General features: G+C 38.3%; 1 protein-coding gene across 6 annotated transcripts in view; it reads right to left on the bottom strand.

Moving 5' to 3' along the window:
- Window positions 1-26664, bottom strand: part of CEP120 (centrosomal protein 120) — an 85237-nt gene that overhangs the window by 35794 nt on the left and 22779 nt on the right. For all 6 annotated transcript variants that reach the window (XM_069591666.1, XM_069591668.1, XM_069591669.1 and 3 more), the window contains exons 6-10: window positions 12822-12970; window positions 6403-6600; window positions 4412-4639; window positions 3242-3458; window positions 1663-1840 (exon numbers count right to left, since the gene is read on the bottom strand). In XM_069591666.1, coding sequence (XP_069447767.1) covers window positions 1663-1840; window positions 3242-3458; window positions 4412-4639; window positions 6403-6600; window positions 12822-12970 — 970 coding nt within the window. The remainder of the gene's footprint in view (window positions 1-1662; window positions 1841-3241; window positions 3459-4411; window positions 4640-6402; window positions 6601-12821; window positions 12971-26664) is intronic.

The following is a 26664-nucleotide window of genomic DNA, read 5'->3' as shown; positions in this document are numbered from 1 at the left end:
TGGAAGTGCGTAGTCTTAACCACTGGATCACCAGGGAAATCCTTCATCCAATTTTAGATCATCCCTGTGCTTCTGGCCAACATCATCTCTAAGACCAGTTTCTCCAGTAGCAGCAAAAGAGAAAAAGGAACAGTTCTATATTATATAAACCCTGTGAGAAAAGCTATGTTGGTAAGAGAAAACCCTTTCTGGGCTTTCAATTTTTAAATAAAATTCTCAGCCTTTAACATGAAGCAAAAGGCAGAACTTAAGCTGTGAGGATAGACTTCCATTCTGTGACTTCACTGTCACATTCAGCGCTGGGTCCCTTTGATTCTGTCCTTTATTCACACCAAAGCTCACAGGACTTTGGAAACAATTTGATAAACAACCAAAGGAACTATAAAATTAGACACAATAGGAGTAGATGTCAGGCTTCCTGGGTGACTCAGTGGTAAAGAATCCACCTGCCAGTGATGGAGACCCGGGTTTGATCCCTGGATAGGAAAGATCTCCTGAAGAAGGAAATGGCAACCCACTCGAGTGTTCTTGCCTGGAGAATCCCATGGACAGAGGAGCCTGGAGGGTTACAGTCCACAGGATCACAAAGAGTTGGACACAACTGAGCATACACACACACAAGGAGTTGACTTAGGCATCTGAAAGGCAGATGTGCCTCAAACAGCAGCAGGAAGCAACAAAAAGTTGAAGTTCTTGGGAATGGTAATCCAAGATGACAGAAAAATTTTCTAATTTTTTGCATGTTAGTCACATAAAGACCAAAAATTTTATTATAAATGCTAATGCTTTCTCCAAAGTAATTTATAAGAACTTAAAGACTCCAAACTAAAACACACAATATTACATTTAATATATTTATCAGCTGAAAAGTCTATAAAAATGTAATATTAAAAACAAGCCACTGCATAAAGCCATTTAACAGACTGAATTTCAATTCTCTAAACAGTGTGGAAACATTCCACTCCCAGTTCATTAGGAATGGTTTTTAGATTCATACACATAAAAGGTAGATATCAGGAATATAACCTTCCATTATAAAGCAATTTTATAGAAAAATCAGATACTATACATCCAAGTATTTTGAACTGTGACAACTTTTCCAGAAACAAGACATTTTAAGTTCAAGAGTCGGTGTATATTAAAACAGAGCATTAACAAATATTATAAAATACCTATAATTACTATATCAGAATAGGCAAGATTATTACCCTTCATACCATCAATGCCACCCTCCATTATCTTCAAAGTCATTAGGACACAACAGCTTTAACCCTTCTAGTGCACTGATTTAACAAATGTTATAATTTCTTTGGTGACATTGTCTGCTGCTGCTGCTGCTGCTAAGTCGCTTCAGTCGTGTCCAACTCTGCGACCCCATAGACGGCAGCCCGCCAGGCTTTCCCATCCCTGGGATTCTCCAGGCAAGAACACTGGAGTGGGTTGCCATTTCTTTCTCCAATGCATGAAAGTAAAAAGTGAAAGTGAAGTCGCTCAGTTGTGTCTGACTCTTAGCGACCCCATGGACTGCAGCCCACCAGGCTCCTCCATCCATGGACTTTCCAGGCAAGAGTACTAGAGTGGGTGCCATTGCCTTCTCCGCAACACCCAAATACAGAAAAGGCATTTCTTCTCAGAAAATAACACTCTGAAACCAAATCATACCTTAGTATACAGTTGATTGGAAAGCCAACCTCCAAATCATGGATACTCCTCAAGTCTATTGAAAAGCAAAAATGATGTGATGTTGCAGGAACAGCAATCTTCTGTCCTGAGGCTGTTTCTGAAGCAACAGATGTTGTCACTGGCTTGGCCAGTAATGCAGGTACAGAAGAACTGATAGCTAAGGGGACCATAAAAATTAAAAAAAAAAAAAATCCATTTGCAAACAATTTCTCTTAAATTACTCAGAAAACTTAAAGATATAATCTCAAAGACTCAACTATTTGATTAAATAAACATATGAACTGAAGCATAAACTTCCAAGTTAATTGTCCAAAATTATGTAGGCTTTAATTCCCATCATAAAACTGGGCGGGAGGGGTGGGGGGAAACCCTTACTCTCATTCTCAAGATGTAGTACAAAACTTAAAAAGTAGCCTGGTGCTAACTTATTTCTAAGAAGCAGGTGAACATAACTTAGCATTGCAAAGATTGTATTTGAGACTTATTGCACATACAGATCAGTATTTTACAGTAATTATGTAAATAATTACATCCTTTTTTTTTAAAAAAAAGTAGCTTGGTTATCTTAGACACATATGGCATAGTCTAACAAAATAAAACTTGACAAAGACAAGTATCAGTGATAACACTTATATGTGGAATCTACAAAGAACGGTACAAATGGTCTTATTTACTGTAACAGAAAATACAGTCACGGACGTGAAAACCAAACTTATGGTCACCAGGGGATAAAGCAGGGGGAGGGATAAATTGGGATATGGGGCTGACATATATACACTACTCTATATAAAACAGGTTAATAAGGACCTACTGTATAGCACAGGGAACTCAACACTCTGTAATGGCCTTGGGAAAAGAATCTCAAAAAGAGTAGATATATGTATAGTTGATTCACTGTGCTGTCCACCTCAAACTAACACAACACTGTAAATCAACTATACTCCAATAAAAATTTTTTAATTGAAAAGACAGAGTCTATTCCAATCCTATTATATATCACAGATGGTTAGTGAATGGCTCAAGTGCTATAGCTACTTACGGAAACACCTATAACTTGCACCCAAATTTCTAATTCGGAATCCACTACTGCTCTTACAATTTATACTACTAAATTTAACTACAGATTCTTACGTAACAGACAGAAATTGTGTAAGACAGATGAATATGTATTCTCAAACTGTCTCAACTTTAGGATCAAAAATGATTATTTTAAGTTTACTGTAAGAGGCAGTATCTCTTTTCTCCAAAATTGTAATGAATTTGAGACAATGAATTTGAGATTGCTAAAAATCTACTTCAAAGAACTATATTTGTTAACTTCCTTTGAATAAGGTACTATTTCTAGTATGACAGTCAATGAAAAATTCTGTTAGAAAATTCTATTATGAAGTTAAGTAAGTTACAGTTACTTTAAACTGATTTTTTTTCTTTAAGTATCATCACACATTACTGGCTCTTTAAAAAAACTTAGTTTTTAGCACCCATGAAAACTCTCACAGTCATGTATCAGATGGCCAGAAAATCTATACCTAAGAGCTCTGTGAAAAGAACATCTTACCCTTTGGATTGAGTTTTGTGTCCTTATCATACAGTAAGCTTTCCACTTCACTTTCTGTTGCATCGTCTTTTGTTGGAGGTGACTGGTTGTGAGGTGGAACAGGGGACTCGCTTGGTGACTGTGGCCCAGTATGTGTCTTCTCCTTTATGGGGGTTAAAACTCTCTTCTTTGAATGGTGTGGCTCATGTTCATTCTGGGTCTTTAATTCAATTAAAGACTAAAAACAATTTTTAAATAAAGGATAATTTGCAAAGAACTTTCCTTCATAATTAAGCAAAAAATGTGATGTTGTTTTTTAAAAAAAAATTAGCTTCCTTTCTCAGTTTGGATATTCCTAGTCTATTTTTCTTCATAATTTGCATATTTTCTTATAGCATCTAGGACCAGAAAAAGGGAGATGAACAGGAAGGAAATATGATATCCAGAGCTCAGTATCGAAATGCATCCTAATGCCTAAGAAGGGATATTCAATTAAAGAAGTCAGGCATAGGTTTCCCTGAGAATGGTTATTCCTACCAAAGCAATACAAAGGAGGTCCACATTACCAGAAAACAAACAAAAACCAAAACCCAGAAGTCTAGTATGATTTTCTTCCTTTGCTCCACTATCCTCCAAAAATACATGCATATGTGTCTTTTTAAACTCTTTAGTTCAGTCTGCAAAAAAATCAGTTCTTTAAAAGAACAGGACACTAAAGTTGACCCGAGGGCTATATATAATCAAAAACATCTACATTCAAATAAATGTTTCTATTGCCTGGAGACAGCATGAGGACTGTGAAGCACTAATGAACTGAGAACCTTAGCTAAGGCTGAGTCAACTAAAAAAGATCTATTAATGCAGATCCCCCCAAACCAGGCCTAAAAACATTCTCCTCTACCAGAGTCCCAAAGTCACTGACTGTGAGTTGGGGTGTGGGAAATGGTTTCCACTACTCGAGAAGACCGCACTGAAAGACTCTGGGCGGAGTCACTATGAATCATGGCAGAAGCCGCAGCACTTTCCAGAAGGGTCTTTTTAGAGACGGGATTATCGTATAATGAAGACCACTAATTAAGAGTGATAAATACTCTCTTATGTGAGATAATGCGCCTGAAATCTGACTTTTGTAACTAATCATGACCGACACATCGGAGAAGCTGGAGGAGGGGAAGGCGGGTTGCTACTTGCCTGGGCGTCCATGCCTTCTCTCTGCAGAGCCACAGACACTCCCACAGTGGGGGCCAGCTCCACGGGAATAGGTGCAAGCTTTTGTTTGGCTCGGTTTGGAGGGTCAAGCGTAAAAGCACCCTCAATTGTGACTGGGCGATGGTTGATTTCTGTACTACCCTTTTTCAGTAGTCCTGTTAAGGGTATTTCTGTACTTCCAAGTGACTGATCTCCACAGCAGAGATGGATCTAAAATGAAAGGGAAAGTCAAAACCAGGATTTACACTTTCTCCTTTATCCTAAACACACAAACTTAACAACAAAGTTATTAAATGATCCAGAGAAGGAAAACAGAATGCAGGTTATCTTACTGACTGCCAGTGACTAAGATTTTCACACCTGATTGCTAAAACTGTTGATAAAGCACAAAGTTACCCAGAACTCAATAATAAAGTTATTAATTCTTTTCACTTTTCCTTTCAGTATTATATGCTCCTATGTGTTACTTTTTCTTTATTTTTTAATTGAAGGATAATTGCTTTACAGAATTTTGTTGTTTTCAGTCAGACCTCAACATGAATCATCCATAGGCATTACGTGTTACTTCTTGTTCTCTTTTCTCTTTGGTGAGCTATGGTTACTTCAGTATTTTACTATACTATCTTATTGTACTATGCAAATTGTATCATGAATCCATGAATTTAAACAGAAAAATACATCCACCATTCTTTTCTCTTTTCATTATAACATTAATTTAAGCACAGTTCTTAAAAATGGATGGATTTTAATGAGTGGATCCAGCCCTATTTGAACTAAAGAACTTCAAATAATTCTGTTTTATTCACCCATAAAACACTATGAATCTTTCTTTTTTCTTGCTTTTCAAACTCTCTATATAAAACAGTGCTTAACAGTAAAAGATAAAAGAGAATACCACTGAGATGGAATGTATTGTGAATCACTGCTAGCTAATCAAAACTTGGACATTACCACCTTTGGAAACTACCAAAAAAGAAAAAAAAAAAAAAAGGCTGTTCCAGGTATGTGTTACATAACTATTCTTTTCCCTTACTACATTGAAGCCTCAGCAAGCCTACTATTCACATGAACAATATGTAATCATTACATAAAAATATTTTTAATTCTAGTGTCAATAATGACCTATAACAGTCTTAATGTTTTTAAGTGTGATATTTTTAATGGGCTGGAAAGAAAGGATTTTTATAACTTACAAGTCCATAAGAATCAAACTGATATGTAAGTCAATAGTTTGGTGAGGAATAATATGTTAGATATAAGATCAAACTAATTTTTCCTGCATCATTTTATATAATCTTCAACATTCTAAATACCTTGGATTTAGCAACCACCTCTAAAATTTAGTTCCACTAAAATTTCCTTATGCTTTTTGTACTATCCACCCAAAGTACAAGCAAAGTCTATTGAAACACTTTAGTATAAAAAAAGGACTACCCCACCCTACTTCACCACCCATTTCAGTCTGATTAAAGTTAATCATAACGAACAGAGATTTAATTTCAGATGAGACAAACTTTTCTAAAAAATAAAGTCCTATTTAAAATTCATTTACAAAGTTACTTAATTCAAGGGCAGGTTTTAAAAAGTTGTTTTATTATCTCTTTGCTTTAATAGCAAAAAGGTTTATAAATTCTGAACTCGAGTGTGATCTGTATGGTAACAGTTAATCTCCAGTAACAATAATGAAACCTGTCTGATGCTCACAGGTTTGAGTTCCAGGTACAATTTGTTATTGAATATGATAAATGATTGATAACTGACCTACCTCTTTTCAAAATAACTAAAGTGTTACATCTCCTAACATTCTGAAATAATTGTCATCTTATGACATACAAGTCAGGATAATTCCTAAAAAAATAAGAGAGATGATAGAAAGATGGTATGTACTTCAGCAACGAGAGAGTTTAGGCACCTCTTTAGTGCTTAAAAAAAAAAATAACCATTAATTGGAAACAATTTTCTGCTATACTTACCTGTAGTTTAGAATGAAGAGTCAGGTAAACACGAAGAATTTCTATACTGCTCCGTATACGAACAGATGCTCTCTCTGGCTCAAAGTTTGGGTTGATCAAATCACTGAAGGGTTCATTTGTAACATCATTTCCCAGTAAAGAATAATAAAAGAAAAACTCGGGCTGTCTTTCTGGAAGTTTCATGGTACATGGAATTAACTAAACATTAAGGGGAAAAAAAAAAGATTATTACTTTATAAACCACTAAACATGCTTATAAATGTCTGATAAACTCCAAAAACATTTGCTAAAATGAATTTTATTTCAGGCCTTAAATTAGTAACTCAAAATTTCTAAATCTCTGCCAAATTGCTACTAAGTTACTAGTTTTAATTTTTAAAGGTTTACTTAGACAAGCAAAATGAAACTAAAATATTTTTATACATATATGTTGTATAACATAACACTTATATTGTTTTAGAGTTCACATTTCATTTAACTAGTCCATGAAAGGTCCATAAATATTATTTTAGAAGAAAGTAATAAAATATTTGACACTGAACATTTCCTTATAAATTCTCAGTCCAGGGCTTTTGATGAAAGAAAAGAAAAATGTTTTTTTAGTTATTCCTACAAAACTAGGAGACCTATAAATTAATAGCTACAAAAGGCTATCTTCCGCCCATTATAAAGAGCTACTGCACGGGGAAAATGGAGCCCTTCACCAATGAAATGTTTACAGGGGGTGGAACAAGATGGTGGAGTAGAAGGATGTGAGCTCACCTCTTCTCAAAAAAACCCACCCAAATCACAACTGCTAAACAACCACTGGGGGGAAAGAAAGGAAGAAAAACCACTGGAACATACCAAAAAAGATAGCCTACATCCAAAGACAAAGAGGCCACAACAAGGGGACAGGAGAGGGACAATCACGATAAAATCAAATTCCATACCCCTGGGTGGGCAACTCACAAACCGGAAAATAATTATATCACAAAAGTTCTCCCACAGGAGTGAAAGTTCTGAGCCCCACACCAGGCTCCCCAATGTGGAGGGCTGGTCTTGCGAGAAGCCCCCAGAGCATCTGGCTTTGAAGGCCAGCAAAGTGCTGACAGGAAGTCCACAGACGAGGGAAAACAGAAACTCCACTCTCGGAGGATGCACACTAGGTCTCGTGCATGCCAGGAACACTGGAAAAAGCAGTGACCTCAAGATCCTGGGCCAGACCTAACTGCTGACATTGCAGGGTGTCCTGTGAGGGTGTGAGAGGTGGGGTGGATGTGGCTCACTGCAGGGATAAAGACACTGGTGGTGGTGTTTCTGGGGAGTACCCACTGGTGTGAGCCCTCCTGGTAGCCACCATTTTTTAACCAAGACCTGGCCCCACCCAACAGCCTGTAGGCTCCAGTGCTGGGACGCAACAAGTCAAGCAATGAACAGGGCGAGACACAGCCCCACCAATTAGCAGATAGGCTGCATAAAGGCTTTCTGAGCCCACAGCTGCCCACAAAACACAGCCTTTAATATGGCCCTGCCCACCAAAGGATGACTCCCAGGTCCACCAGCCAATGGGCAGGGACCAGTCCTTCCTACCAGGAGGCCTGCACAAGCCCCTTGGGCTGGCCTCATCCACCACAGGCAGAAAGCAGAAACAAAAAAGAACTACAGCCTGTGGAAGAGAAACTGAAATCACAGAAAGACAAAGTGATATACCAGAATTTGTCCCAGACAAAGGAACAAGAGAAGACCCCAGAACAGTAACTAAGTGAAAATGAGCAATCTATGTGAAAAAGAATTCATAGTAATGATATTAAAGATGATCCAAGATCTCGGAAAAAGAATGGAGGTATAGATTGAAAATCTGTAAGATACTAAGGGGACATTTCATTGAAAGATGGGCACAATAAAGGACAGAAACAGCAAGGACCTAACAGAAGTAAAGGAGATTAAGAAGAGGTGGCAAGAATTAACTGAAGACAAAAATGGTCTTAATGGCCCATATAACCATGATGGTATGCTCACTCACCTAGAGCCAGACATCCTGGGGTGCGAAGTCAAGTGGACCTTAGGAAGCACTACTACAAACCAAGCTAGTGGAGGTGATGGAAATACAGTTGAGCTATTTAAAATCCTACAAGGGGATGCTGTGAAAGTGCTGCACTCAACATGCCAGCCAATTTGGAAAACTCAGCAGTGGCCACAGGACTGGAAAAGGTCAGTTTTCATTCCAATCCCAAAGAAGGGCAATGCCGAGGAATGCTCAAACTACCGTACAACTGCATTCATTTCACATGAAGCAAGGTAGTGCTCAAAATTCTTCAAGCTAGGCTTCAACAGTGCATGACTACCAGATGTACAAGCTGATTTAGAAAAGATAAAGCAACCAGAGATCAAACTGCCAGTATCTGCTGAATCATAGAGAAAGCAAGGGAATTCCAGAAGAACAGCTACTTCTGCTACTTCTGGGTCGTGAAGAGCTTTTTTGTAGAGTTCTGTGTATTCCTGCCACCTCTTCTTAACATTTTCTGCTTCTGTTACATCCATACCATTTCTGTCCTTGTTTGTGCCAGTCTTTGCACAAAAGTTCCCTTGGTATCTCTAATTTTCTTGACGAGCTCTCTAGTCTTTCCCATTCTACTGTTTTCCTGTATTTCTTTGCATTGATCACTGAGGAAGGCTTTCTTATCTCTCCTTGCAATTCTTTGGAACTCTGCATTGAAATGGGGGTATCTTTCCTTTTCTTCTTTGCCTTTCGCTTTTCTTTTCATAGCTATTTGTAAGTACTCCTCAGACAACCATTTTGCCTTTTTGCATTTCTTTTTCTTGGGGATGGTCTTGATCACTGCCTCTTGCACAATGTCATGAACCTCTGTATTATTATATATGTTATTACTTTAGTCATTTACTTTAAAATGTATTTGTTTAATTGATTAGATTTTAATCATTAATCAAATCTAAAATCATAATCAAAAACTACTAATATCGTAGTTATTAAGAACAAATTCTGGAGTATTCTCCAGTCCTCAACCTTGGTCCAACCAATGGCTTGCCTTGAGACTAGCCAAGTACTTAATCACTCTGCAGCTCCACTTCTCTTATGGTTATCTGAAGGATTAAAAGAAATAATACATGTTCACGTCTACAGTTCTACCTAGCACACAGTCAACTGTTACATGAATGGGAAAATACCTGAGGAAAACATATTCTGCCCTTATGGGTGATTATTTCTGAGTTTACTTAAAAGAGACTTTCATTTTCTTTTACTTTCTTCCGCAATCAGGAAGCAACAAAAATTTTAAGAAATAAAGATAGCCCTTTTATATTTCAGAGTACACTTACTTCTAAGTAATTCCCATTAAGGGAAGAGATGCTTTTAAAAATTCTTTATCACCCTTGGATTTAGAAGCAGTTTTGTTTCGCCCTTAATTTCACTATTTAAAAAGGAGGCAAGACTATCATCACCCAGTATTCTTACCCTAACCTCACTCCTCCACTCTACTGCTTCACAGTATCAGTATTCTCCGCCCCTTGTCTGTGTCTGAAGAGCATGTTTCTTTCTTTATTGCTAGATGTCTTTTCACACGGCTTTTGACTAGCTTGAGAAGAAAAAAGCTAAAATGCTATTTTTAAAACTCCTTGGGCTAGTCCAAAAAAAAAAAAAAAAACCAAACAAGTAATACTAAGCAATATCAGGGTATGAATAAATTACTGGGCTTAAGTTTTTGTGTGTTTTAAAAAATTATTGTAAAATTCATGTAACAGAAATTTTAACATTTTAACCATTAAATATTGTGCATTTCAGTAACATTAGGTACATTCACAATATTGTGCAACCACCACCACTACCGTGTTCCAGAACTTCTCCATCACCCCAAACAGAAACACCAGAACCATTAAGCAGCCACTCCCATTCCACGTCCCGGAAATCACAAATCTGCTTTTTGTCTCTAGGAGTCTACCTATTCTGGATGCTTTTTTATAAATGGAATCATACAGTATGTGGCCTTTTATATATGGCTTATTTTGCTCAGCATGCTTACAACATTCACCCTTGCTGCAGCATGTATCAGTACCTCATTTGTTTTAGAGTTGAATAATATTCCATTAATATTCCATTCATTTTGTGTGTGTATAATTAATCCATTCATCCATGGATGGACACTGTGTTATTTCTGTGATATTCTGGGATTGTGAATAATGTTGCTATGAGTATATATTTTATTATATATTCAAATATTCTTTATTTGAATACCTTGTTTTCAATTCTTTTGATATATACCCAGTAGTGAAACTGTTGAGTTCTATGGTAATTTTCTGCTTAATCTTTGGAGGTTCACATATGGCTTAATTTTTATCAGAGATATCAAATAGCATGCCAGACAAGGTTGTTTTATACTTTTAACTAAGCTGAGTGATTTGTCCTAATCAGTTCCTTTGTATTACCAAGAACTGAATTAGTTTTAGTGATGGATTCAAATAGGTCGATTAGCTTTCACCATATAACACGTGTGTGTATAGCTTCACACATACAAACTACATGTTAAGCATATTAGTATTATTTCATTCCTCACACACACCCACAAAGCTGGTAGTAGCAATACCATACAACCAAGAAAATTCAAGCCTGAGAAAGGTTAAGCAAGTTCCCTAAATTAAAGAAGCTAGTAAGTATGAGAATGAGACTCCAGCTCAAATTGATCTTACTCCAAAACTCCTTCAGAGGGAGCAAAATATGGCAACAATAGAATGTGGAAAGTGACCCTATGGCTGGAAATTCCTAAGTATATTTACTAGTTACAGAACTTTCTCAAGAGTTGGTTTCCTTATCTCAAAAGTAAAACTAATAACCTCCTAAAGTTGTGGTATGATTAGACCCAACATTAGCAAAGTATTTCACAAAATGTAACAAAAGTAAGTGATTGATAAACATTAACAATTATGCCTTCCCAGGGAAGTTGAAAAAATATTTTAAAAAATAAAGTAGCAATTTTAAGTACTTTGCAGGTATTTAATAACATAATAAAAATACAGTAGGCTCATTATCTAATGTGTGTTCTGATGTGATTAATGAACAGACAATAGGTAGCTAGCTTTCCCCTCAACCAGTGAGGCATATTAAACAAGGCAATCAACAAGCAGAGTTTTATGAAGAGAAGAAAAAAATAAGGAAATTGATGGGGAAAGACAAAAGCACATACAAAGTATTAATGAGAAAATGACAGGACCAAATTGGGAGAGAAAGAGTAATGCTCAAAGAATATGCATATATAAAAGCACTTTGTGCAGTGGGCAGGCATTCAGTGTGACGAAGCTAAACATTACTTCCTAAGAAAAATCTTTACCTGATAAACCTTACGAAGATTTAGTGTGGTCACTAACTCATATTTCACTTATGAATGTGGATTATCTGGAAAATGTATACCTCTAAGAAAGTGAATAGTATGATAAAAATGTAAAGTCATAAGTTATAGCCTCTGTTTTTAAAAAATATTAATTTATTTCACACACTATAGATCAACATAATGTCAAAACAACTGTATTTGATCCTGAAAAGGGCAGGAAATCACAGCTACTGTTGTGCTGAGCCATTGAGGGGAAGAGATGATCAGCCATGGGCCTTAAACATCTCCACACATTCTGGGATTAGATATTACCTTGCTTACAAACTAACAAATTAGCCTGAAGGCTGCCAGAATTCATCCTGGTTGGTACATTCTTACTGTGTACCAAGACTGTGAGGCCCTGACTCCTGTGCAACTCATAACCTTGTAACATATCTTCCCAGACAAAGACTAGGACTGCTTATGATAAAAGTGGTAATTTCCCTAAACTCTGTGTTCCTAAACTGTGACATACCCAATGAGTGTGAAGAAACCACCTAGGCCCCTCTATGTCACCTCCATGATACTTGGGGTAAAAGAAACTGAAAGAAATACACTGATAGTCATATTGTTTGCTGGGCTGAGAGTAATACACTCCTTTATCTCTGATCTAAGAATCTACTATCTTCTGGCAGCATTTGGGATAATTTGTTAGTCTGTAAATTGCATAAAATCTAATCCCAGACCTGATAGCTATTAAGGTATGACTGAGACAATGCTCCCAACATTACACATTTCTCCAAAATGTAAATAATTTAGTACTTGGGGGCAGGGGTGAGGGAGGGGAATCATTTCATACCAGTCCTAACAACGTCACACAATACAATGTAAAACAGTGTTTACTCATGTTTCTTCTAAATTCTAAGAGATTTAATTTATTCTCTTACTACCAAGATCATCCCTATTTATTCTTTTCCTGAAACAAAAATGTTTTCTGACGTGAAAGAAAACATTATTCTAAATTATTTTTTTAAGTCTACTTATGAGTCTTTTCAATACCTAAAAGACAGATTTTAAAAATGAAATGTTTTCAGATTCTTCGTGAATCACTAATCTCACCTGCTCCAACTGGGTGGCAAACGCTATGGTCACTGACATGATGAAGAAGTCAGTACAGAACCCTGCTGGTCCAATCTGATGGTAGCCTCCCTCCTCGTTCAGCACTGCCACGATGTCCTTTGGGTCAAGTCCAGACAGGCTGGCAGGTACTTTATGGAAAAAAACACAATTAACTACATTGTAGTTTGCCATAAACTAGTATAAGATTTTATAAGCTGGTTATACTTTTTCATTTACTTGGCCATTTTCACAGATACAGTTAATATCTCAGTAAGGTTTCCTTTGACTTCAGTTTAATAAACCACATAGAAAAGGCATCACAGGCGGAAACGAATCTAAACTGTGAACTGAAAAATTAGCAAAACCTGGCTGAAAAGAGCAAAGTGACTAGATAGAGGAAAAAGGTATTCTAGGGAGAAGGAACAATATATACAAAAACTCAAGAGGCAAGAGAAAGGATGTGGTTAGAGAACTGAAACAGGTGTGGCATGCTGGACCATAATGCAAGGACTTAGGTACAGAAAAAGGAGAGAAGCCACATCATAAAGAGTCTTCTTGAAGACCACGCTGAAACATTTGGACAGTGTTCTAAGAATAACAGAAAACAATAAACAATTTGAGGTAACAGATATAAACAAACAGGCTTCATTATGAAGAGATGGCAGAGGGATAGGGGGTTTTGCAACTGATTAAGTTGAAAAATGAAACTACATAACACTAAAGTAACAGACAATATTCAGTGTTAGGGAGACTGCTAGCAAGTCAGCACTGTCCATGTTGGTAGGCTCAGACTAGTTCAACCTTTTGAAGGGTAACACGTCAGGGCTTACCAAAACTTTATACATGCATACCCTATACACCAGCAAACCTGGACACATTCAGGAATTAATCCTGAAGAAATATGCTTATGGCAGCACTGGCTAAAAGTAGCTGAATGGTTAAGAGCACAACCACCACAGTCACACAGACGAAAGTTCCAACCCTAGTTCTGCTATTCAGTGGGTTGTATGGGGAGATTATACCACTCCTTTAGTTTCCAGTTTTTCTTCTGAAAATCTTTTACACTGCTGTTGAGAAGATCAAATTAGATAAAATAAAGCACTTGGCATAGTACCTGACAAGTACTTTAATAAAGTACTTAAAGTCAAAATACTAACTATGATGGGTCTCATTACTCATTATCAGAGAGGGAAAACACTAGGGTAAATCTTGTGGTGAAGGAGTAAAAGGACTGAACACGTCAATGTGAGTATATGTTGTCAGGTATATATATGGACAAATAAATACACAGAAGTATATATGTATATGTACATGGGTTTGAGTGTGTATACATACATGGGAACAGCAACAGCCCAACAGCAACTAGCACACCTAGTAGCCAAATCTTGACTTCTAAACATCATTCTTTTCTAAAAAGAAGCAGAGCTCCTTATAGAAATAGCTGAATCCAGGAATAAGATAGGGAAAGTATACGATGAACTTAGACTATCTTCTTATAGCAAAAAAAAAAAAAAAGCTCAAAGAATTACTGACATACTGAAAAACAGACGATTGAAAGAGTTCTTAATGCTCAAATCTCTGACAAAGAATGATGGTTAAAGATTATAGTCCACTAAACTAAGAGAAAACTGTAAGTCCATGTTTATATAATATAAATAAGCAAATAAATTGAAGGTATGAGGAAGAATATTTTTCTAAATTTTTTCCCCACAAAATATTTATTAATTACAAAGGAAAACAGACACATACCACATTAATCAAATAATCAAGTTACCATCATCAGTAATGAGATTAAATCAAAATAGTGCACCAACCAATAAGATGCAGTAAGAACAGAGCATCTTGATACTCCTGCCAAAGATGCCTAACCAAAATCTAGTGTCAGTCAAGCCTAAAATGTACAGGGGACATGTCTTCACCAAAAGACTGAAACTGATCTTCTGAACAGAATGCTCTCCTCCCCATTACCACTCACTGTAGCATATCAGGTCCATCTTTCAATAAAAAATTATAAGGCATACTAAAAGACACACACACAAAAAATCCATAACCTAAGCTTTCATCTTAAGAAAATAGGAGCAAATAAAATTAAAAGTAAGCAGAAGAGAAATAAAAACTATAACCAAAATCAATGAAATTGAAACCAAGAACTCAATGGGAAAAAAATTAACAAAATCAAAAGCTGGCTCTTTGAAAAAGATCAGTAAGAATGTAGCCAGCCTAAAGTGCGGTGGAGGGGGGCAGGGGGAGACACAAATTACTATCATCAAAAATGCAAGAGGGGATATCACTATAGATTTCATGTACATTAGAAGTTTAATGAAAGAATACTATAAATAACTATGTCCAGGGAATTCCCTGGTGGTCCAGTGGCTAAGACTCTGAGCTCCCAGTGCAGGGGGCCCAGGTTCGATCCCTGGTCAGGGAGCTAGATCCCACATGCTACAACTAAGACCCAGAGCAGCCAAATAAATAAATAAAAATTTTAAAAAAAAATGTTTAAAAAAAAAAAATAACTATGTCCACAAATTTGATAACCTAGATGAAACAGAAAATTCTTTTTAAAAACAATCTACCAAAACACACATAGGAAGAAACACTCTGAATAGGCCTATATAATGAAACTGAATCAATAACTTCAGAAAACAGAAAGTACTGGATCCAGATGGGTTCACTGGTGAATTCTACCTAGCGTTCACCATAATTTCTAGAAGAAATTATACCAATCCTCTACAATTTTTTTTCACAAGTCAGAAGCAGAGAGAATACTTCCTAACTCATTATATGGGGCTAGCATTGTCCTAATATGAAATCTAGGCAAAGACATTACAAGAAAACAGACTTACATCTTTCATGATCATAGATGTAAAAGTCCTCAACCAAGAATTAGACAATCAAACTGAACACATAAAAAGAACTATACACCACAACGAAATGAGATTTATTCAAGGTACACAAAGCTGGTTCAACATTCAAACAGCCATGAATACAACCCACTATGTCAACAGACTAAAGATGAAAACTCACGCGATCTTATCAATACATGCAGAAAAAGCATGTGACAAAATCCAACACTTACTCATGATAAAACACTATCTGTAAACTAGGAATAGGGAGTGACCTCCTTACCTTGATAAAGAACATCTATAAAAATCTACAGCTAACATCATACTTATTGGTGAGAGGCTTTCCCACCAGAATCAAGAGCAAGGCAAGGATGTCCCCTTTCACTCTGCTCTTCAATAGTACGCTGGAAATCCTAGCTGTTGCTGTAAAACAAGAAAAGGAAGCACAAAGTCATGCAGGTTGGGAAGAAAGACACTAAACTGCCTTTGTTTGCAGGTAAGTGTAGAATGTCTATCTACGGAAAACCAAAACCAGAACAAAAAACCCTAATCCTGGAACTAATAATAAACAATTATAGTGCAGCAGACAAGGTTAACATGCAAAAGCCAATTGCTTTCCTACAGATCAAGAATACACAAGTAGAATTTGAAATTTAAAACACCATTTACAGAGAATTAACCATCATGGAGACAAATTGGTGGAATAATATTGTACGTAAGCTCACTTCTCAAAAAAAAAAATCAAAATTGCAACTAAACGATGAACAATCATCAACCAAAAAACAAGCAAAACACACAAACAAAAAACAACAACACTGGAACGTACCAAAAAAGATATCCTACATCCAGAGACAAAGAAGCCACAAGAGGGTAGGAGCGGCGCAAATGCAATAAAATCAAAATGCCAGCCCCACTAGATGGGCAGCTCACAAGCTGGAAAATAATTATATTGCTGAGGTTCTCCCACAGGAGTGAAAGTTCTGAGCCCCACGTCAGGCTCCTCAGCCTGGAGGTCTGATATCAGGAAGAGCCCTCAGAGCAAACCTGCTTTGAACTCAGCAAGCAGGGTTTGATTACAGGAAATCCACAGTACAGAAGGGAACAAAAACTCCACTCTCAGAGAACACACACAACGTCTCCTGTATACCACAACCAGGGTAAAAAACAAACAAACAGTGATCTCATAAAAGCCTGGGCCAGACCTACCTGCTGGAATCAGAGTGTCTCTGGCAGAAGCAGGGCTTGGGTATGGCTCACTGCAGGGACAAAAACGCTGGTGGCAGTAATTCTGGAGAATGCTCATTGGCATAAGCTCTCTTGGAGGGTGCTATTTTCTCCCCAAGATCTGGCCCCAACCAACGGCCTGTAGACTCCAGGGCTAGGATACCTGAAGTCAAACCAGCAGAGCAGGAACATAGCCCCACCAATCAGCAAATAGGCTGCCTAAAGTCTTTCTTAGCCCACAGCTGCCCACTAAACACACCCCTTGACACAGCCCTGCCCACCAGATGGTCAAGGACCAGGTCCACCCATAAGTGGGCAGGAACCAGTCTCTCTCACAGGAAGCCTGTACAAGCCTCTTAGGCCTCATCCACCAGGGGTCAGAAAGCAGAAGCAAGAAGACTATTTGATGACGACTACTTCACTTTCACAACCCTGCAGTCTGTGGAACGAAAACCACAATCACAGAAAGTAGACAAAATGAGACATCAGAGGAGTAACTCCCAGATCAAGGAAAAATACAACCCCAGAAGGACAAGGTGGAGAAACACGACCTACACCAAAGAAAATCTAGAGTAATGACAGTGAAGATGATCCAAGACCTCAAAAACAGAATGAAGGCAGAGAATGAGAAGATACAAGAAACGTTTTATAAAGAGCTAGAAGACCTAAAGAACAAACAGAGATCTACATTACAAGAACTGAAAAGAAAAACATACTACAGGAATCAACAGCAAGTTAAATGAGGCAGAAGACAGATGACTGAGCTGGAAGACATATGGTGGATATACTGCTGCAGAGCAGAATAAACGGAAAAAAAGGAAAACAAACGAGGACAGTCAGAGAGACTCATGGTTCATTAAAGGCAACATTCACATTTATTTCCCTGGTAGCTCACTTGGTAAAGAATCCGCCTGCAATGCAGGAAACTCTGGTTCAATTCCTGGGTCGGGAAGATCTGGTGGAGAAGAGATAGGCTACCCACTGCAGTATTCTTGGGCTTCCCGTTTGGCTCAGCTGGTAAAGCATTTGCCTGCAGTGCAGGAGACCTGGGTTTGATCCCTGGGTTGGGAAGATCCCCTGGAGAAGGGAAAGGCTACCTACAGCAGTATTCTGGCCTGGAGAATCCTGTGGACTGTAGAGTCCATGGGGTCGCAAAGAGATGGACATGACTGAGTGATTTTCATTCACATTATAGAGTCTCAGAGGAGAAGAGACAGAAAGGGCCCAAGAAAATATTTGAAGAGATTATACCTGAAAACTTCCCTAACATGAGAAAGAAAATACTCAAGACCAGGAAGCTCAGAGAGTCCCAGGCAGGATAAACCCAAGGAGGAATACAGGCAAATATTACTGATGAACACAGATACAAAATACAAAATACTAGCGAACTGAATCCAACAATATATTAAAAGGATCACACAGCTTGATCAAGTGGAATTTATTGCAGAGATGCAAGGATTCTTCAGTACTGCTCACCACAACTAGAGAAAGCCCATGAAGCAATGAAGACACAGCACAGCCCAAAATAAGAATAAATAAATATTATAAGATCATATAATACATCAAGGCTGTATACTGTCACCCTGTTTATTTAACTTATATGCAGAGTACATCATGAGAAACGCTGGGCTGGAAGGAACACAAGATGGAATCAAGATTGCCAGGAGAAGTATCAATAACCTCAGATATGCAGATGACACCACCCTTATGGCAGAAAGTGAAGAGGAACTAAAAAGCCTCTGGATGAAAGTGAAAGAGGAGGGTGAAAAAGTTGGCTTAATGCTCAACATTTAGAAAACAAAGATTATGGCATCTGGTCCCATCACTTATGGGAAATAGATGGGGAAACAGTGGAAACTGTCAGACTATTTTTTGGGGCTCCAAAATCACTGCAGATGGTGATTGCAGCCATGAAATTAAAAGACACTTACTCCTTGGAAGAAAAGTTATGACCAACCTAGATAGCATATTCAAAAGCAGAGACATTACTTTGCCGACTAGGTCCATCTAGTCAAGGCTATGGTTTTTCCAGTAGTCATGTATGGATGTGAGAGTTGGACTGTGAAGAAAACTGAGTGCCGAAGAACTGATGCTTTTGAACTGTTGTATTGGAGAAGACTCTTTGAGAGTCCCTTGGACTGCAAGGAGATCCAACCAGTCCATTCTGAAGGAGATCAGCCCTGGGATTTCTTTGGAAGGAATGATGCTAAAGCTGAATCTCCAGTATTTTGGCCACCTCCTGAGAAGAGTTGACTCACTGGAAAAGACTCTGATGCTGGGAGGGACTGGGGGCAGAAGGAGAAGGGGACGACAGAGGATGAGATGGCTGGATGGCATCACTGATTCAATGGACGTGAATCTGAGTGAACTCCGGGAGTTGATGATGGACAGGGAGGCCTGGTGTGCTGTGATTCATGGGGTCGCAAAGAGTCGGACACAACTGAGAGACTGAACTGAACTGATAAGATCATATGCTATTAGGGGATACAAAAAAACCCTTTTCACAAAATTCAATACCCATTAATGATTGAAAACTCTCTGGAAAGTGGGCAAAGAGGGAACCCACCTCAACATAATAAAGGCTAAAAATGACAAACCCACAGCTAACATCATTCATAAAAGTGAAAAGCTGAAAGCATTCCCTCTAAGATCAGGAACAAGACAGGAACATCCGCTCTCAAGACTTTTATTCAACATAGTTTTGGAAGTCCTAGCCATGGCAGTCAGAGAAGATAAAGGAACAAAAGGGCTCCAGATAGGGAAAGAAGCAAAAGTATCACTGTTAGAAGATGACATAACACTACCTACAGAAAATCCTAAAGATGCAACCAGAAAACTACAACAATGGATTCAGTGAAGCTGCAAGATACAAAATTAATGCACAGGAACCTCTTGCATTTCAATACATTAACAATGAAAGAGCAGAAAGAGAAATTAATGAAATAATTCCACTTATCATGACATCAAAAGTAATAAAATACCTAGAACAGACCCACCTAAGGAGGCAGATGACCCGTACTCAAAAAACCATAAAATACTTATGAAAGAAATTAAAGATAAGACAGATACCAAATTCTTGGATTGGAAGAATCAATATTCTCAAAATGACTGTACCACTCAAGGCAATCTACAGGTTCAATGCAATCTCCATCAAATTACCAAAGGCATTTTTTGCAGATGTAGAACAAAATTTTTTTTAATTTGTATGGAGACACAAAAGACCCCGAAGAGCCAAAACAATTGTGAGAAAGAAAAACGGAGCTGGAGGAATCAAGCACTCCAACTTCAGACCATACTACAAAGCTATAGCAATCAAACAGTATGGCACTGGCACAGAAACAGAAATACTGATCACTGGAACAGGACAGAACACCCAGAAATAAATCCACACACCTAGAGCCAATTAATCTATGACAAAAGAGATAAGAATATACAATGGAGAAGAGTCTCTTCAGTAAGTGGTGTTGGGAGAACTGGATAGCTACCTGTAAAAGAATGAAATAAGAACATTCTCTAACACTAACACAAAAATAAACTCAAAATGGGTTAAAGACCTAAATATAAGAACAGATACTAAAAAAACCATTAAGAGGAAATTATAGGGAAAACACTCTTTAACATAAATTTCAGAAATATCTTTTTCAATCTGTCTCTTAGAGTAATGGAAGTAAAAACACAAATAAACCAATGGACTAAAAAGAGCTACTGTATGATCCAGCAATCCTATTCCTGGTCAAATGTCCAGAGAAAACCACATAATTTGAAAAGATACATGCATCCCAACGTTCACTGCAGCACTATTTACAATACGCAGCGCATGCAAGCAACCTAAATGTCCATCGACGGAGGAATGGTTTTTAAACAGTGCAGTACATATATGCAATGGAATATTGCTCAATCATAAAGAGATCAAAATAACACCATTTGTGACAGTATGAATGGACTCCAGACTGTAACACTAAGTGAAGTAAGTCAGAGAAAGTCAAATATGATATTGCTTATATGCGGAATTTTAAAACATTGCACAAACGCATCTATTTACAGAACAGAAATGGTGCCACAGATGTAGAAAACAAATTTATAGTTACCAAGGGGGAAGCAGGGAAGGATAATTTAGGAGATTGTGATTGATATATACACACTACTATATATAACATAAATAACTAATAAAGGTCCTACTACATAGCACTGAGCTCAATATTGTGTAATGACCTATATGGGAACAGCACCTTAAAAAGAAGAGGATCTACATATGTGTATAATTGATTCATTTTGCCATACAGCAGAAATTAACACATTATATCTATCATACTTCAATAAAAAGTAACTTAAAAAAATAAACAAGGGACCTAATTCAACACAGAAGCTTTTGCACAGCAAAAGAAACCATGAACAAAACATAAAGACAACCCACAAAATGACAGAAATATTTGCAAACAATGTGACCAAAAAGGGATTAGTCTCCAAAATTTACAAACAGCTTATGCAGCTCAACATCAAGAAAACGAACAACCCCATCAAAAAAATGGTCAGCGGGGCTTTCGTGGTGGTCTAGTGGTTAAGGATCCACCTGCCAACACAGGGGACACAGGTTCGATCCCTGGTCCAGGATGATCCCACATGCCATAGAACAAATAAGCACATGTAACACAACTTCTGAGTCCACACACCACAAATACTCAAGTCCACAAGTCTAGAGCCTGTGCTCCGTAACAAGAGAAGCAATTGCAATGAGAAGCTCATGCACGCAGCGAAGAGCAGTCCCTGCTTGCCACAACTAGAGAAGGCACACACACAGCAAAGAAGACCCAGTGTAGCCAAGACTAAATGAATAAATGCATCTTTTCTAAAAAATGGGCCTACATAGGCATTATAGAGAGGACCTATATAGACATTTCTCCAAAGAAGACATACAGATGGCCAAGAGGCACATGAAAAGATGCCCAGTGTCGCAAATTGTTGAAGAAATGCAAATCAAAACTACAATGCAGTATCACCTCACAGCAGTCAGAATGGCCATCATCAAAAAGTCTATAAAGGAAAGAACACGATGGTGAAGGAGTAGGTGGACATGGAATACATCTCTCTCCACAGATACATCAGGAATACCCCTTCAGACACAGAAGTGCATGCAGAACACCAGCTGAGAGTGGACAGGAGTACCTGACCAGTGGAAAAGAATATACAGAACCATGAAAAACTCAGTAGGAGGAAGGAACTAGGGGGAAAAACAGGAGTGTCAGTAGGCCTAGACCTGCCCTTGGCAGTCCAATCCCCATATCGGGGCAACTGTCTGAGTCAGAGGAGGAACAGTGAAACAGCTGATTGTGTCAGGCTAAATGGAATAAGAATCAGACAGTCCTCGCTGCAGCAATATATACCCCAGACAGGGACACAAGTCCCCTGGAAAGCGCAGCGGCTGGGAGCTGGAGTTTAGGGACTGTGGAGCAATTCCAGGGCGAGGAGTGCTGTTGACTTTGGAGAGACAGATCAAGGGGATGTAAGGGAGAAGACTGTGGTGGGAAATGCCTGTAGAGGAAAGCTGCCATAGAAGCATAAAAGCCATAGAAGCAAGGCGATACTGCTGAGTCATGAGTAAGGGGTGGAGCCATCACCATAGCCTCTTTCTCCCCACACACCAGCATTGGCAGCTGAACAACAGAGAGGCTGGCCCATCAAAAGCCTGATGCACTGAACTACAGAGTAGGACCCCACTCAGGGTGCCCCTTTAAGTGCCTGATGTGCCCATCTACAGAGTAGGACCCCAGACAGGGGGGCCCCCTCTAAGTGCCTGAGGTGCTGAACAACAGAGAAGGACCCCAGGCAAGGGAGCCCTCTAACTGCCTGAATGGGCGGAGCTACGGAGAAAGACAGGCAAAGAGGCCTTCTGATCGCCAGCTACAAGAAGCTTGAGAAAAAGACTCTGGTAGGGCCATAACTCCTAAGGCAGAGGCAGTCCGTGTCCCTGCACACTTGGTGCCGCCAGGATCCCCATAAGCCAAGCAGCCGCACCACCTTCACGCTCAACTCTCACTGGGCAGAGCTGCCACAAGCAAGAAAAGTCTTGCATCTATGTGCGCAGGGTCACTTTGGTCGTGTCGACTCTTACAGACCTTGTAGGCCGTGGCCCGCCAGGCTTCTCTGTCAGGGAGGCGGGTTCTCCAGGCAAGAACACTAGAGCATCTGGGCCAACCGTGGTTGCCATACCCTTCTAGAGCACTGTATTTCCTGCTGCCCTAGCCGCCAACTTCCCTGAGTACCTGGTGCTGCCAGAACCCCTGTGACCCAAGCAGCTGCACCACCTCCACACCTGGCCCTCACAGGGGCAAACCCAGTCCTCCAGGGCAGCCTCAGGAGCAAACCCCAGTGGACGACCCACATGCAGAGCTGGAAATAAAATACCAATTGAAACCCAGGGGCAGTGAGGCTAAAGAAGAAGACCCAAAACCTTCCCACCAGCTGTACAAGCTGCAAATTAAATTCACACGATCACCTATGCAGACTCTGTGTCTATGGAATATATAAAAGGTCATTGAGAGTTCTCACAAAAGAAAATGCACTAGTTCTGATAGCTGGGGACATTGGAGGCAAGAACACACAGGAGTAGGACCAGATTACAATCTGAGTTGTCCCCACAGCAGGTTCAGAGATCAGTCAGCACAGTGTTGGAGGGCATCCTAGGGAGGTGAGGTAGACTGTGACTCCCAGCAAGGGGAAAGACTCTGACAGCAGTGACTCAAGAAAAACATTAATTATTCTTATGTTTTGACTTGTTCTGTAGATACTTTTGGATTTTTTCCTTTTCCCCCCACTCTGTTGTAGTTGTCGATTTTACTGACACTATGGAATCCAATTAAGCTTTTGAGCTGTTTTTTTCCCTCTCAGTCACATTTCTTATGGTTGTTATAAACCTCTGTCTCTACACTGGGCTTGTGCAGTTCTCTGGAGTTTTCATTTTTTTCTTTTTTAATTTTAATTTCTAATTTTTTAAACCTATTATTTTTTCTACATTTATTCCTTTGCTTGCTTTTCCTACTGTTCTTTTCCCCTTGCAGTTAATCTTTAATGTATATAAATCTTATCTATCTCTGTTTAACTTTGTGTATCTATTTTTTCTTTTCTTTCTTTCATCTTAAAATACTGGTTAGTTTTACTTTCATTGCTTTATTCCCCAATTGGCATCTTGCTTTAGTTCTGATTTCCAGCTTGTGCTTTAGTTAGTTTTGCTCTGGTAGATATAATTTTTGGTTTCCTTTGTTTGCCAGGTCAGTCTATTGTACTTTATTTTTGTTGGACTGTTTTGATTTTGCTATTGGGTGTATATGTATATGTGTATATTCAGTCACACTTTTTATGGCTGATATAAACCTCCGCCTCTACACTGGGCTTTTGCAGTTCTATGGAGTTTTCCTCTTTTTCTTCCTTTTTTCTTTCTGCTTCTTTTTCTTCTTCTATTCTTTTTTATAATTTTACTTTTTAATTTTTTAAACCTATTTTATTTTTTCTACATTTATTCCTTTGTTTGCCTTCCCTACTGTTCTTTACCCTTGCAGTTAAACTTTATTTAAATCTTCTTCATCCACCTCTATTTAACTTTGCATATTTATTCTTTCTTTTCTTTCTTTCCCTTCCTCTCAACATATTTGTTAGTTTTAGTTTCATTGCTTTATTACCCACTTGGCACGTTGCTTTAGTTTTGTTTTCCAGTTTGTGCTTTAGTTAGTTTTGTTCTTAACTGGTAAATATAGTTTCTGATTTCCTTTGTTCATCTGGTCAATCTACTACACTTTATTTTTGTTGGACTGTTTTGACTTTGCTCATGAGGGTATATGTATATGTGTATATTCCAATATTTTAATTATTATTTGCCTGATTTTGTCACTGTCATTTGGGGTTCATCTTTGGTTTCTCATTTTTGGATATTTGTTTTAATCTCACTAATGCCATAACAAACCACTTGTGGAATCTTCATTCCTGACCAGAGATCAAGCCCTGAGTCTTTGAAGTGGGAGCACTAACTCCAAGACCCTAAACTACCTAGACTAACCTTAGAGAGTACCAAACAGTGAGAACAAACACAAAGGAAACCACTAGAATACAAGACCCGACCCAGCATCACCCAACTACCAATAGCACCCTGTGTAGGATGCCTCATCTAAACAACAAACAAAACAAAAATATAAACCCAATCATCAGCAGACAAGATTACCACCTCACTCAGCCTTGCCCATCAGAGGAAAAACAAACAAAAATCATACCCTACCCAAAGCTTACAAAAACCGCTGGACTGGACCAACCTAAAGAGGGCAGAAACCAAAAAGAAAGAATTCAACCTTGAGGGCTGGAAAAAGGAGACCTCAAACACTATAAGGTAAAAAAAATAATGAAAAGGCAGAGAAATACTGCACAAATAAATGAACACACTAGAAACACAGAAGTCCAAATAAATGAAGAGAAAACAGGCAAACTACCTGAAAAAGAACTCAGAACAGTGATGGAAAAGATGATCAAAAACCTTGAAAACAATATAGACAAAAGGCAAGAATCAATTAACAAAGACCTAGAAGAATTAAAGAATAAACATACAAATAGCACAATTACTGAAATTATAAATACTCTAGAAGGAATCAATAGCAGAATATCTGAAGCAGAAGAACGAATCAGTGAGCTGGAAGATAAAATGGTGGAAATAACTGCTGAAGAGCAGAATAAAGTAAAAAGAGTGAAAAGAGCTGAGGACAGTCTCAGAGACCTCTGGGACAATATCAAACGCACCAATATTTGAATTATAGGGGTGCCAGAAGAAGAAGAGAAAAAGAAAGGGTATGAGAAAATTTTTGAGGAGACTTTAGCTGAAAATTTCCCAAACATGGAAAAAAGAAATAGTCAATCAAGTCCAAGAGGCACAAAGAGTCCGATACAGGACAAACCCAAGGAGAAACACACCAAGACGCATACTAATCAAACTAACAAAGACTAAACACAGAGAAAGAATATTAAAAGCTGCAAGGGAAAAGCAACAAGTAACATACAAGGGAAACCCCTTACTTTTAACAGCTCTTTCAGCAGAAACTCTGCAGGCCAGAAGGGAATGGTAGGATATATTTAAAGTACTGAAAGGGAAAAATCTACAACCAAGATTACTGTACCCACCAAGGATCTCATTCAAAACTGATGGAAAGATAAAAAGCTTTTCAGACAACCAAAAGTTAAAGACAATTCAGTACCACCAAATCAGCTTTACCACAAATGTTAAAGGGACTTATATAGTCAAGAAATACAAGAAAAGAAAAAAGATCTATAAAGTCAACCTCAAATAATTAAGAAAATGGCAACAGGAACATATATATCAATAATTATTTTAAATGTCAATGGATTAAATGCTCCAACCAAAAGACACAGACTGGCTGAATGGATAGAAAAACAAGACACATATATATGCTGTCTATAAGAAACCCACTTCAGACCTGAAGACACATATACACTGAAAGTGAGAGGATGGAAAAATATATTCCATGCAAATAGGAAGCAAAAGAAAGCTGGCATAGCAATCCTCATGTCAGACGAAATAGATCTTAAAGAATTTTACAAGAAGTAAGGAAGGACACTACATAATAATCGAGGGATCAATCCAAGAAGACTTAACTGTAAATATGTATGCACCCAGCATAGGAGCATCTCAATACATAAGACAAACACTAACAGATATAAAAGGAGAAATTGACAGTAACACAATAATACTAGGAGACTTTAACACTCCACTCACACCAATG

The sequence above is a fragment of the Ovis canadensis genome, chromosome 5 (genome assembly GCF_042477335.2).
Source record: "Ovis canadensis isolate MfBH-ARS-UI-01 breed Bighorn chromosome 5, ARS-UI_OviCan_v2, whole genome shotgun sequence".
Taxonomy (NCBI): domain Eukaryota; kingdom Metazoa; phylum Chordata; class Mammalia; order Artiodactyla; family Bovidae; genus Ovis; species Ovis canadensis.
This window is presented reverse-complemented; position numbering and strand designations above follow the sequence as displayed.